General features: G+C 40.5%; 1 protein-coding gene and 1 pseudogene across 1 annotated transcript; both read left to right on the top strand.

The window, feature by feature from the left end:
* CUNH9orf57 (chromosome unknown C9orf57 homolog) lies at nt 1-6,671 on the top strand. Its single transcript, XM_030885132.1, has 3 exons — nt 1-76; nt 2,827-3,018; nt 6,547-6,671. The coding sequence occupies exons 1-3, from the start codon at nt 1-3 to the stop codon at nt 6,669-6,671; spliced, it is 393 nt and encodes a 130-aa protein (XP_030740992.1).
* Nucleotides 6,672-8,331: 1,660 nt separating this feature from the next.
* On the top strand, nt 8,332-8,930 carry LOC101661873 (annotated as a pseudogene).
* The last annotated feature ends 4,764 nt before the right edge of the window (nt 8,931-13,694 follow it).

Genomic DNA, 13,694 nt, shown 5'->3' with positions numbered 1-13,694 from the left:
ATGCCAACAGGCCTAGGCAGGCACATTAAACAGCTCCTCTACAAAGATATGAGAGACCAAATGAAACAGATCACAGGTAACAATTCTGAAACCCTGAGCTTCAGGAGAAAGGATTGAGAAGGTGTGTTAGTCTGGGTAGACTAGAGAAATAAATCCATAGACACTCATGTGTATAAGAAAGAACTTAATATACAAGAGCAATTAAATATTGAGAAAACATCCCAGTGCAGCCAGATCAAGTCCATAAGTCTGATATTAACCCATATGTCCTATACCAATCTATAAAGTCCTCTTCAGACTCACGAAACACATGCAATGATGCTGAATGCCGGACAATCAGAGGCCAGTGAGTGGGAAGTCTTGTGGATCCAGCGGTGTTGTAAGAATCTCAGCGCTGGCAGGGATCTCCACAGGGCTTCTCTGGCTCCAGAAGTCTAACTCCATCAGCTTCTCTCTATGGATCTTCTTCTCCAAAGCGATGTTTCACAGGAAGTGAGCAGAGAGAGAGAGAGAGAATCTCCCACCTCCAAGGAGGAAATATAGGAGTTCCCAGACTCCTCAGGAGAAGGCCATACCCACACAGAGGCCTCATTGGCTATTGACAGCAGAAGGGCGGGTGAAATGGGACAGCAGTCAGTGTAAAACATGAAAAAAAAAGAATAATTTATAGATTGTTAGGGGGGGATGGGGGATGGAGGGTGGTATAAGGAGGAGCTGATGCCAGGAGCTCAGGTAAAAAGAAAATATTTTGAAAAAGATGACAACATATGCAAAGATGTGTTTGATCCATTTTGTATATAAGAGCTATAAGGGCCCCCAATAAAATAAGATTTAAAAGAAAGTTTGTAAGCCAACCACTTCATGCCTTTATTCCCCAGTTTTCGGTATCCAATTCCTATACTACCCACTTACATCAACCCAGTCAGGATGGAAAACAATTTCTTGGTACAATGTTCCTGGCCATTTTCCCTCCATGGCAGTTTACAATTTTCTTAAAACTTTTTCATAATAATCCCTTATGTTCATTCTGTTTCCTTTAATATAAATAAATAAACTATTAAGATGTGCCCCTCAGGAATGATTTTTTTTTTTACTACATCTTTTAAAGCTGAACTTTTGTGCTGCTGAGAAGACACTGTTTTTCTTGGGCCTTTAATTTTTGGAAGGTACTCCGCTAAAGCAGCCCAGGGGCCATACCTGACGTCCTCTGGTTTCCCTATTGCCAAAAGGCAGAGGTCAGACCTGCCTCCTCCCTCCTTTATCTATTCAGACACCAGCTGGTCATCCCCCAGCATTCTCCTGGTGTGCTGGGTTCAGTCCTGCACTACGAGGGCCACACAGAGCTCAGACACTAGAATCAAGGCAGACTTGTTAGGGGAGAGGTCAAGTTACTGTGAGCTAGCATCAGCAAGCATTAAGGGCACGGTCACTGGTCCACAACAATAGCTCTTCTGAGCCAGACGCCAAGTGTCCCTCGAGTCCTCATCCTCTACCGCGTGGTCCCTTGACCTCGGCCTCCAAAGGCCAGGAAGCCAACCCACTGCTCTGCTTGTCAGTTTCATCACTTGGTGCTGCTCCTCCGCTCCGTCTCGGGTCTCCTCGCGGGATTCCTTTAACTGTCCTGTGGTCTCCAGACCAAAGCCTACGATGCCTCTGGTCTCAGCCTCTGCCATTTCAGACAGAGAGCTGGAACATGCTCCACTGGTGGCTCTTCTTCCCTGATGGTCCTAGGATTTCTCTCCCTCTGCTTCCAGGATTGCTCTTAGCCCCGGAGAAACGGTTTTGATGGAGGCGTGGTTTTTGTCTTCCAGTAGACCATATCCCCAAGGAAACCAAGGGATGTAACTGGGATTGACCCCTCTACTCGGCCTCGGAATTAGCATACAGAGACCTCCCTCCAAAATGAGATTCATACCACAGGCATAGAGGCTATATCGCCTAAGGGCTTATGACTAGAAGAGCTATAGTAAATAATTTAGAGCATTACACACTCGCAAGACTCAGGAAAGTCTTGTAACAGAACTCATCTGCAGCTGTCCATTGATCCCAGAGACATGTTTAAATAGGGTTTGTTTGGAAGAAACCCATGCAGGTATGAATTAGAACCCTAATGGAAATCCCTTTTTACTCATCCCCATCAACTGCCAGGCACTCCTTCTAAGGACCCCTGAGAGGACCTTTATATGTGGCTCGAAAATATGTTTATATTATTAATGAGATTATTTCCATGCATGTTTATATGATAAATTGAGAGTCTCCCACTAATAATCCTAAAATAGACTCATACACTTCAGAAGTAATCAACTAGGGAAGTTACGCATTTTATATAAAACTTGACGTTTTCAACTTATTTGTAAATAGAAATATAACATGCAGTAGAAATGCTCCAAAAACCAACAGTACATTTTCAGACAAAATAATCTGGAAGGAAGGAGATTTGCTCTGAGAACATATTGAAGCCTATTCAGCTATTGAACAATGATCGTCAGCAAAAGAGCTAAAGGTGGAAGGACTGTTTCCAGCTACAGTGAAGTGTCAAGACAGGGCCAGTCGCTTTGGTTTCATTTGTGCAATCACCGAGAGACTGAATATCCTCTAACTGAATTGTTTGGACAACCTACTATCATTTCTGAGGGGTACCAGAGCTCACATGCTTCTCATTCATGAATATAATCTGTGTTTTGGTATTTTCCCCATTAAACCCTTGAAATGAAAATTATTTTGATTTGTGTGCATTGAAGATGGTAATTTTAAATTATCACTTGCTTTTCATAGTTGAAAATAATTGCTTCATTTAAAAAAATTTTTCTTCTTTTTCCCTCTCAGATTCTATCTCATTTTTCCCTGGAGTTTCCTCCCATTTATTTGATGATGCTGATGCTGATGCCAACGCTAACTATGTGAGTGTGATTTGTCGAGTGTGCAACCTCTCACTCCCCTTCCATGGGTGTCTCCTAGACTTCGGAACCTGCAGAACAACACCCGGTCAGTTTTGTATCAAAGAGATCCACACCAAACGTAAGTTTTTACATTTGAAAATGGAAAAACTCTCTAAAACAAGCACCGGAAAAATCCTTACCTAACAACAAATTTCATTGAGCATTTGCTTCATGCTAGTTGCTGTACATTACCCCAGCATGACCATGTTGTGAATTATATTTTGTCAGCGTCCCTACTTTGAAGATGAGGCATAAAAAGATGAAGTACTTAGGTGAAATTACATAGTTAAAGAGTGGTGTAGCCAGGATTCAAAAGCAAGTACTTTAACTCAGAGGTCGCATTCCTTATGAGTCTATCTAAATGGCCCATTCACATCACTCATATCCTCATTAAAATATCAACACAATTTGTAAGACTCGGCAAAATAAAAATACAGGGTCTCTTCTTCAAAATGTCTTAGGAAATCCAAGATGGTAGCAGCAGAGCTTTATACCAAGTGAGTCCCTTCAAAGGGAGATGCTCTATACAATTTCAGTATCACACTTCTAAAGATAATCTTGCCAACATTTATTAAAAACCTAAACATAAAAATGCAAAAGATAGAAACATCTGAAGAAAATGCCGGAGGATATGTGTTAAGCTGGAAAGAGATGAGGCCTCTTTAACCTTCCAAATGCAAAAGTTGTAAAGGAAATAATGGGTAAATTTGAATATCTCAAAAGTATTTGAATATTTAAATATTCAAATTACAAAATGAACAATAACCACCAAAATTTTAAAAATAAACAATAAGCTGGTTGAAAGTTACAGCATACATGACACAAAAAATCAATATCTATTGTAAATAAACACAAAGCCAAACCTCCTGATATGAAGGCAAGTTAAAGTCATAGCAACCCTATGTATTGTTCCCAAGATGGTAAGTCTTACATGAGCAGATTGCCTCATCTTTCTCCCAAGGAGCAGATGGTAGGCTTGAGCCATTGACCTTACAGTTAGCAGTCTAATGCTTACCTGACAGCACCACCAGAACTTCTGGAATGAATTTGCAAACTTTTAAAAGCCAATTTTTAAACGACCAACAACCAGGGAGGGAGAGAAAGAAATGCATTCAAGGAAATGTAAAAGTAATTCTCAGAAGAGAAAATACAAATGACTTAAAAGGTTGCTTAATTTCAAGGAAATATAAGCTACAGGAATAATATTTGTTTAGCTCATCAGATTGTTCAGACAATATAAGGTATTCGAGTTGTCTGCCATAAGTAAGTCAACTCATGAGACAGGGGCAGAGAAAAGAGCAAGAATTGTATTACATGTAGATACATGAGGTGAGAGAGTGGATGCGGTCCAACAAAGAACTTCTTCCCCAAATAGAGAACATTGGGGCCTTTCCTATCTTAGGAAAGGAAGGGGTCTGGCATGGGGGCACTATTAATCTTGTAGCTCAGTTGCAGGGTATCAGTGAATAAATACCACGTCTTCTTTCTTACTCTGCTTTCTGGTGGTCAGTAGGATCATCGCGGGGAGGGAGGGGGGCTGTGACAGGATAAGGGCACGTTTCTCGTGCTTTTTCCTTGAAACTCAAAAGAAGAAGTTTCAATCTAGTTACTCTCTCCCATGCATTCCTGTTCTTCGGGCCTAAAATGACAAACGAATCATTTGTTTCCATTCTTACTATGAAAGAAACTACAACAAATTACAGCGAACCCTTGTTTATCGCGGTTAATCGGTTCTAGACCCTACCGTGATAAATGAAATTCCGCGAAGTAGGATTCCTTATTTGTAAATCAAATATTTTCGTAGTTAGAGCATAGAGGACATGAAAAAACACCCTTTAGTCGCCATTACACTCGTATTACCCAATTTATTAAACGAAAAAGGGAAAATACAGTAAAACATTTTGGACGTTACAATTATCATTTATTATTTATTATATTATTTATGGCATCAAGCGTGTACAGTATGAGCCAATCAGTGGCAGTAATGACAGAGCATGCACTGTTACGCAAAAACCGCGATAGAGTGAAGCCGCGGAAGTCGAAGCGCGAAGTGGCGAGGGTTCACTATATATTGAACTCATTAAAAAAAATCCTTAAAATGCTCAGCATATTCTTTTCTTATTTTACTAGGAATTGACTTAATTCCTTTTACTTAAACCATTTTAATAAAAGTTACCTTAATCTCTAACTTCCAAAAGGTAGAGAGAGGCCAACAAAGGCAAATTAATTCACCGCCAACTCTAGCTAATGCTACAAAGGCAAGCAAAATAAGTGCACGGAGCCCCAAGTAGTTCACTGATGCCTGTTGCGATAGCAAGATTAATCAGAACTGTAAGGTTATTGGCAGTATAAGGAAAACAAAATGCATAGATTGCCAAAGACCATTCAGGTTGGTTTAGCATTTTCTTCAAAGAGTTTGGTAATTCCCATGAAGATTTTAGATGAAAACACCATTCTACAAAGCATTTCTCCTTCTTGGCATCTACCTCAGAGAATCACTCATATGCCAACCCCCAAAAGAGTGTGCGGTAAGGTGATCATAGTGCTCTGGTAGCGTGGTGGTTATGTGTTGGGCTGTTAACAGCAAGGTTAGCTGTTCAAAACTACCAGCACCCTAGAAGGAAAAAGTTGAAGCTTTCTGCTCTTGTCAAGAATTAGTCTTGGAAACCTGCAGGAGCAGCTCTACCCTGCCTCTGTGTTCACTTTGAAACAGAACTGACTCAAGAGAATTGACTTTCAAGTAGAAGGGTATGGTGTTTTAGTAGTTATGCAAGAAAATGATCTACATGTTCTACCCAGGAGGTACCAGTACTAACCCACCCCACCCCCCAGCCAGTTGTGATTCCAAAATGTCTCGAGAATTGTTAGTGTTCCCTGGGAAGTGGGGAGCAAAGTCTCCCCCAGTTGAGGAATCACTCCTTTTGTCAAGTTTCTGGCCACCTCAAAAGCACTGCTTCTTTGTGTCTTCCCCCGTGCAAATGATGCTCACAGCGGTGAGATGACAAGGCGTGACTGTCATTTAGTTTTTACTTCGGTGCATTTTATGTATTTTCTACAGTGAACACGCATTATGTTTGTAGTCAGGGCAAACCTTAAGGGAGGTTGATGGCAATCCTCTTTCTGAGAACTCGGACATCTGAATGATACTTCTGTGGACTCGTCCCTTTGGATAACTCATGACCTGCGTAATCTGTAAGATGGTTATTAAGAAACTTCCAAGCAACAAACCCTTCAGAAACGTGTCTATAGCTAATTGCAACTAATTATGTCTCTTACCACCTGAATTGGAAAGCTGTTTCACTGTAGAGTTTCAAAGTTCGTGTCATACCATGTATCTATGGCAATAGCCTTTGTTGGGAGTTCTTAAAGGCACCATGATAAAACAAGCCATTCTTTTTGTTAGAAACCCTAGATATGTGTCATGACAAGCCAAGGGATTTTGCTTTACTCTATTTTGTTTCGTTTTTCAACAATTTTATTGGCATATAATTCACATATAATTTTGCTGCTTGTTTGTTTTTAAACCATGATCTGAAAAGTCCGTGTCCCCGTGAGATGTACTTCCCAAAGAATATTCCCGTACCTCTCCCTCTTTTGTTTCCCTCAGTTGGCATTCAGTGGTATTCCGTGAAAGGCTGCACAAGGAACCAGAGTGAGTGTTTCAGGAGAATTGTGTCAACATATGCAGTTCTGTCAACTCATTGCTGCCATAAACCTTTCTGCAATTTCTGAGCCAGCGGCCCACGTCAAAATTGTTTGGTCAGTGGGTTTCACAGTCCAACCTGCTCTGTCTTCAAAAACGGGAGCCACCATCACTGAGTCTTCTAGGCCAGGCTGTTGCAGGATAACGGTGTTCAAATTTGAAATGGACGGCTTTTTAAGGCAACCACTTTTCCCCATATTACCTCCAACTCATCTTGGAAGCATCCCTTCCAAAACTAGATCACTTCCAAGCTCTTTCTGTTTACATCCCCTTCTAACCACCGGTGAGCTCAAGGCTCTGCAGAAGTGAACATGTCCCAGTCAAACGATGCACATTGTCTCTAGTTAGTTTCCTCCTGTAAGCCTCCCCACACTCCGAAATGGAGTTGTAAGTGAATTGCATGTATCTCACAAGACAGCAAGTGACTTATGTTCCTTTGTTTTTCAAAGCAATGTGATTTGCTCCTTCTGACTGATGTATGTTCTGGGAGAAACTGACCGAGCAAATAACAGCAGTAAAATAAACCCAGAATCAGCAAACCAGGTCTTTGGGAACTATGAACCCAATGTGCAAAGGGCGGGACATGTGGGAAGATTGTACTCCCATTTGTATTGGAATTTGTTCAAACTCTTACTTTTCTTGCCTTAACCACAATGAACTGTCTGGCTCATTTAATTTTGGTAGATTAAAAAAAAACTTAAGCAAGTGAGTAGATTCTCACCATAAGGAATTTAGAGGGAGTACGAATATGCTTCATATTTTAATGTGCCACATAATCTTTTAGTGCTCTACTTTTGCAGCTGGAATTCTGTTTTAAGTTTTAATTTCAGTGTAAAGTTGTCTTTTTCTGTATTTTTGAAAATGCAAGCAATCCAAAGATGAGTAATAAATGTCACTAAAACAATATTAATAAGTCATCTTTTTCAGGCCTATCACCTCACACAGAAGGCTCTTCGATGTTTTCCTATTAATTTTGAGGAAAAATAAAGATGTGGGATAAGAGGCCAAAGGAAACCAGAATTCCTCCCCAGCACTCAGCGATACTTCTTAGACTATATTCTGAAACCACCAATCAATCGCTCTCTTCAGTTTGAGAGTTTGTTTCACTCTTTCTCGTGAATTGAATGACCATCTACGAGCGAATGGCTTTCCATTCAACAAGTCAGACGAGTTTTGTTTAATGTCCTTTGCCTTCGTCCACTTAGTGCTCCCTGTTTCCAATCTTCTTTCTCTCCTGTCTTTGGGGTTAGGTGCCATCAAATTGACTCTGACCCATAGCAGCCCTACCTGCAAAAGAAGGAAACACTGCCTGATCCTGCACCATCTCTACAATTGTTATCTTTGAGCCCATCTTTGCTGCCACTGTGTCAAACCATTTTGTCCAGAATCTTCCTCTTTTTGCTACCCTTTTTTCCTAACCCTACTGAACTTTGTACTTGGGCACATGCTGTCATTTTTATCTCAAATGGCTGATTATTCTGAGAAGCGTGAACCTTCTTAGTATGCATCACAAGCATTTCTTCACATGGTTTTTGACCGCTTGGAATGTCTTCTTGATGGGGGCCACCCAGAGCTGCATTGGAGGTTGAAACTGGCAACAAGGAGCTATCCTGGGGATGCCATCTCTCTAGGGACGCCAGCTGTCTCTAAGCGCTGCTGACAACACGGTCCGGGCAGTGTTTCATAACAATGGATGGTGATGGCTCTACAACAGATACGTCTCTCCTGGGCACATCTGCAGATTCTATCAGAGGAAGTAATTAGGTCATACAGCCTCTCGATGATAGGCAGGGCAGCATGAACGATCACGAAGATACAAGTGGTTCAAAGGATAGCATCTGAGACTGAGATCTCTATCTTCCAATCACCAACGTGGCAAGGATAACGAGAGATGCTGTACATCAAACGGGAAAGGGTGCAAAAGATGCCCAAGAACGTGTTCAAGAGTGCGAGTGCGTCTGTCAGCTTCATCATGCCCAAAGCAAGTGAGAGGAGCTGCCAAGAGAAACGGAAGACAATCACCAGGGAGGATAGTCTCTTGCCATGTCCACGCTGGCTTTGACAGTTACGTAGAACCTCTGAAATGACACCTTCAGAAATTCAGAGAGGCGATGGAAGGAGAGAAAGGAGTTGGTGGCGCAGTCATGGCTACAGATGGACTACAGGTGGCCTTCCCTAACCAGTTACCAGCTGAGGTAATAATTGCAGATGGTCAGCAACAAAATGTTATGGTTTATGCAACATCCTATCAACGGATTTCTGGGGCGCAACAAATCCAGTTTTCATGATTGGAAAACACGAATGGGCTGAGGAGTGTGGACAAGTGAACGAAGCCCTGTGAATCCAGAGCAGAGACATGGGGGAGAAGTGACCGGTACGAGATGTCTCTTTGAATATGAAATAGCTGTAATGTACCTTCCTGATGCTTCACTAATTGAGGTGTTAACTCTGACTTGAGAACCTTTTACATGTATGATCTCATTGTCTTATTTTTCTTTAATACATCTTTTTATTAGGGCCTCTTACAGCTTTTATAACAATCCGTCCATCCATTGTGTCAAGCACATTTATACATACGTTGCCATCATCTTTTTCAAAACATTTTGTTTCTACTTGAGCTCTTGGTATCAGCTCCTCATTTTTTTTCTCCTTCCCCCACCCTTCCACTCTCATGAGCCCTTGATAAATTATAAATTATTATTTTCATATCTTACACCATCCGCTGTCTCCTTTCACTCATGTGTCTGTTGTCCATCACCTTGGAGGGGAGCGGCTATATGTCAGTCATTGTGATTGGTTCCCCCCCCCCAGCTTATCCCTACCCTCCGTTATTTTTCATGAGGGATTTATCTGTCTCCTCATGAAAAATGGATTTCATGTGTCAACAGCTCTTATCAGTACCAGTGTACATACTCTGGCCTAGCCAGATTTTTAAGGTAGAACTGGGGTCATGATAGTGGCGGGGGAGTAGGGGTTCGGGAGGAAGCATTAAAAAACTAGAGAAATGTTATATATTTCCTCAGTGCTATACTGCACCCTGACTGGCTCATCTCTTCCTTGTGACCCTTCTGTGAGGGGATGTCCAATTGTCTATAGATGGGCTTTGCGTCTTCTTCACTCCACCCCCTTCTCGTTCCCCTCACCGATTGTTTTGGGTCTTCTGATACCGGACACCTGATCCTGTCGACACCTCGTGATCACTCAGGCTGTTGTGCTTCTTCCATGTGGGCTTTGCTGCTTCCCAGCTGGATGACTGCTTGTTTATCTTCAAGCCTTTAAGACCCCAGCCACTATATCTTTTAATAGCCGGGCTTTTCATGAATGATTTTAAAGAAACAAGGATTTGGATTTTAAAGGTATTAAACAATTTTTGTTTTGTATAAGAGTGTTGCTCTGTATGACTCTGGTATGCATTGTACATAGATTGTGATTTATTACTGTCAAGAGATTTGTGGACCATTTTCTCTTTTCATATTGAATCATGTTACCTTTGCAATTCAAAATATTACAAAATACTGGGTTGATTCATGATGCTTGCCATTTTAATAAAATGGAAGGGTAGAGTTAATTCTGAATGCAAGCTGTCTTTCTTCTATATTTTGTGTTTGTCTTGGTTATGCAATGCCTACATGATAACCTAGCTAGATTTTTTTTTAGCTTTTGGTATATTTATTAAAATGAAAAAAGAAAAATAAAGAAATATCTTATCTTATGAAGTGTCTAGTTATGGTCTGCCCATTTTAAACATATTATTTTGTTGTTGTTATTGAGGCATTTCAGCTTGAGATTTTAAAACAGTTGTCCTATTCTGTAATTTTTTTACACTATTTACATTGGTAAATAACTATTACCCCCGATCAATGAAACCCCTAGACATTCTTCCTACCTTCCTACCTTCACATCCCTTTCTTGTGTGTTTTTTGTATGTTGTTGTTGTTGTTACTAAATGCCAATGAATGAGTTCTGAGTTACCCTATATACAACAGAATGAAACCCTGCCTGGTTCTGCACCACCCTCACAAGTGTTGTTATGTTTAAGCCTATTATTCCAGCCTCTATGTGTGTATGTATGTATGTATGTATGTATGTATGTATGTATGTATGTGTAAGTAATATTATTTACCCATCATCATTTTTTAAGTTATTAGATAACCCACAGCTATTTCCAGAAGACTTCTCAAGACTAAGTCTCACTTCAGGTGATGTAATGAGAAGAGAGGACCCACTTGACAGCAATGGGTTAGAGAAAAGAGAAGAGGACAGGACAGAATTGGACAACTAGCAGGTGCTAGCTTCTGTTTTGTGGTACTAGCTATTGACCTTGGCAAGTCATTCTGGCCTTTTTGTACCTCAATTTGCTCCATCTATAACTTGGAGAGGATTGGATCTCACGTCTAGTAGATCTAGCCCTCCCAGTTATGTTGTTTTAGGACTAACATTAACTAATGCCTCTTTGTTGTGGTGTGATTAGATTAAAAGCAAGACCATTTGTTCAATAGAGCACCAAATATTGTTATGGTTGTTGAGTGTCATCAAGTCAGTTCCAACTCATAGCAACACATCAGAACAAATCCAACTGAGCTGCTCAGTCCTGCACCATCCTTGCTATTGTTGTTATGTTGGAGCCCATTGGTACAGCCACTGTGTCAATCCCTCTTTGAAGGTCTTCACTGGCTCTCCAGTTTACCAAGCAGGATGATGTCACTCTCCAGGGACTGGTCTTGGCTGATAATATGGCCAAAGTATCTGGGACAGAGTACTGACATCTTCTCTTTTAAGGACCATTTTGAGTGTACTCTTCCCAAGACAGATTTGTTTGTCCTTCTGGAATCCATGGCTGTGTCTGTATTCGTTGCTACCACCTTCATTCACATGCATTGATTCTCCTGCAGTCTCCTTATTCGATGTTGAGCTCTCATAGACATAAGACGTGACTGAAAACACCATGGCTTGGAATCAGCCCATCCGCGTTCTCGAAGTGACATGCTTATTCTTCAACACGTTAAGAAGTCTTGTACAGGAACTTTTCCCAAAGCAATACGTTGTTTGAGTTCTAGGCTGCTGATTCCATGAGCATTGATTGTGGGAAGAAGTAGGATGAAATCCTCAACAACTCTGATCTTTTCTCTGGTTATTTTGATATTACCTATTAGTCCAGTTGCAAGGATTTTTGTTTCCTTTCCATTGAGCTGCAATCCGTACTGAAGACTGCTGTCCTTTATTTGCATCTGATATTAATGATACCATTCAGTAATATCTCCAATCTTGTGGGTCATTTTTCATGGGAATGGGTACAAGTCTGATCTCTTCCAGTTGGTTGGCCAGATAGTTGTCTTCTAGATTTCTTGGCATAGGTGAGTGTGTCTTTCCAATAATTCATCGGCTTGTTGAAAATTTTCAGATAATTTTCTGTCAATTCCTGGAGCCTTGTTTTTCTGCAGCTTGAACTCTTCTTTTAGTACCATTTGTTCTTCATGTGCATTTAACTTCTTTTGGGGATAGTACTCTTCAATTCTGTAACTCAAGGCTTGGATTTTTTTCTTCAGTTCTTCCAGCTGTAAGTATGGTCTTTACCTCTGTTTCGCTCTCTGCCTCCAGCTGTTTGCACGTTCCACTTTAATGTACTACTTTGTCTTCTTTAGATGCTATTTGAGATTTTCTGTTTGGCTCGTAGCTGCTCCATAATAAAAAATGAGATTCAGCGTCTCTTCTGACATCCATTTTGATCTTTTTTCTTGTCTTTTTAATTACCTTTGGCTTTTCTTCATGTCTGGTGTTCTTGATGTCATACCACAGCTTGATTCAAATCTATCCTTGAGATGTTCTTGAAATTCAGGTGGAATATACACTCAAGGTTGTATATTAGCTCGCATGCACTCGTTTTAATTTTCTGCAACTTCATCCTGAACTTGCACATGAGCAATTAGTGGTTTGTTCCATAGTCAGCCCCCAACCCCTTTATGAGCTTCTCCATTGTTCCTTCCCATAACTGTCAATTTCATTCTGGTGTATTCCATTTGGTGACGGCCATATATTTAGTCACCATTCATGTTGTTGAAAATAGATATTTGCAGTGCAAAAGTTGTTGATGTAGTAAAATTCTGTCGTGTGATTTTCAGCTTCATTTCTCTCACTAAGGCCATATTATCCAACTACTATTCCTTCCTCTTTGTTTCCAGCTTCCATATTCCTATCACCAATAAATATCAATGCATCTTGATTGGGTTTTTACTGAATATCAGATTGAAGAAGTCGATAACCAACCAAACTCACTGGCAACTCAGAGCAACCTTATAGGGCAGTTTCCAAGACTGTAACTCTATGGGTGTACAAAGTCCCATCTTTCTCCTGCTCAGTGGCTGTTTGTTTTGAACTGCTGACCTTGCAGTAAGCAGCTCAATATGTAACCACTATTCCACCAGAGTTTGTCGGAAGAAGTTTATAAAATTCTTTAGTTTCTTCATAACTAGCTTTAGTGGTTGTTGCGTAAATTTGAAAAATCGTAGTAACTGGATGTCCTTGTAAGTGCATAGCTATTTTTGGATAATAGCATGGTACTCCAAAATAAATTTTGAAATGTCCTTTTTGTTGATAAATGTGATGACATTTCTGCTTGAATTTTATATTCCTGGTATAGTAAACCATATGGCTGTCCGATTCAAAATTACTAATACTGGTCCATTTCAGCTCACTAAGATATTGATCTTTATGTGTTTCATTTCAATTTTGATACCTTCCAAATTTTCCTAGTCTCATAAATGGCACAGTACAACTGATTTTTAATAGACCATTGCAGCTGTCTCTTCTCATTTAGAGTCTTGTCCCATGAGCAAACGAATGCTCAGAAGGCTTTATCCACCTATGTCATTATGCCAACTCTATTTTGAGAGGGCAGTTCTTAGTCATATTTTAAGTGCTTTCCAGCCTAAGGGGTCCTTTTCCTGGAATTATATCTGACAATATTGTGCTGCTATTTATAATGTTTTCAGTACATGTGATAAAGCTCCACTGCAATTCATAAGGTTTCAGCCGGTTCCCTCTTTCTTTTTTTT

The sequence above is a fragment of the Echinops telfairi genome, unplaced genomic scaffold, assembly GCF_000313985.2.
Source record: "Echinops telfairi isolate 266 unplaced genomic scaffold, ASM31398v2 ScPeMD7_22;HRSCAF=79, whole genome shotgun sequence".
In the NCBI taxonomy this organism is placed as follows: domain Eukaryota; kingdom Metazoa; phylum Chordata; class Mammalia; order Afrosoricida; family Tenrecidae; genus Echinops; species Echinops telfairi.
This window is presented reverse-complemented; position numbering and strand designations above follow the sequence as displayed.

Excerpts from the sequence above, each read along its gene's own strand:
- CUNH9orf57 (XM_030885132.1), top strand. The coding sequence starts at position 1 with ATGCCAACAGGCCTAGGCAGGCACATTAAACAGCTCCTCTACAAAGAT. Across the intron at positions 77-2,826 it reads CCAAATGAAACAGATCACAG|ATTCTATCTCATTTTTCCCT; the intron begins GTAACAATTCTG and ends TTTCCCTCTCAG. Across the intron at positions 3,019-6,546 it reads CAAAGAGATCCACACCAAAC|TTGGCATTCAGTGGTATTCC; the intron begins GTAAGTTTTTAC and ends TGTTTCCCTCAG.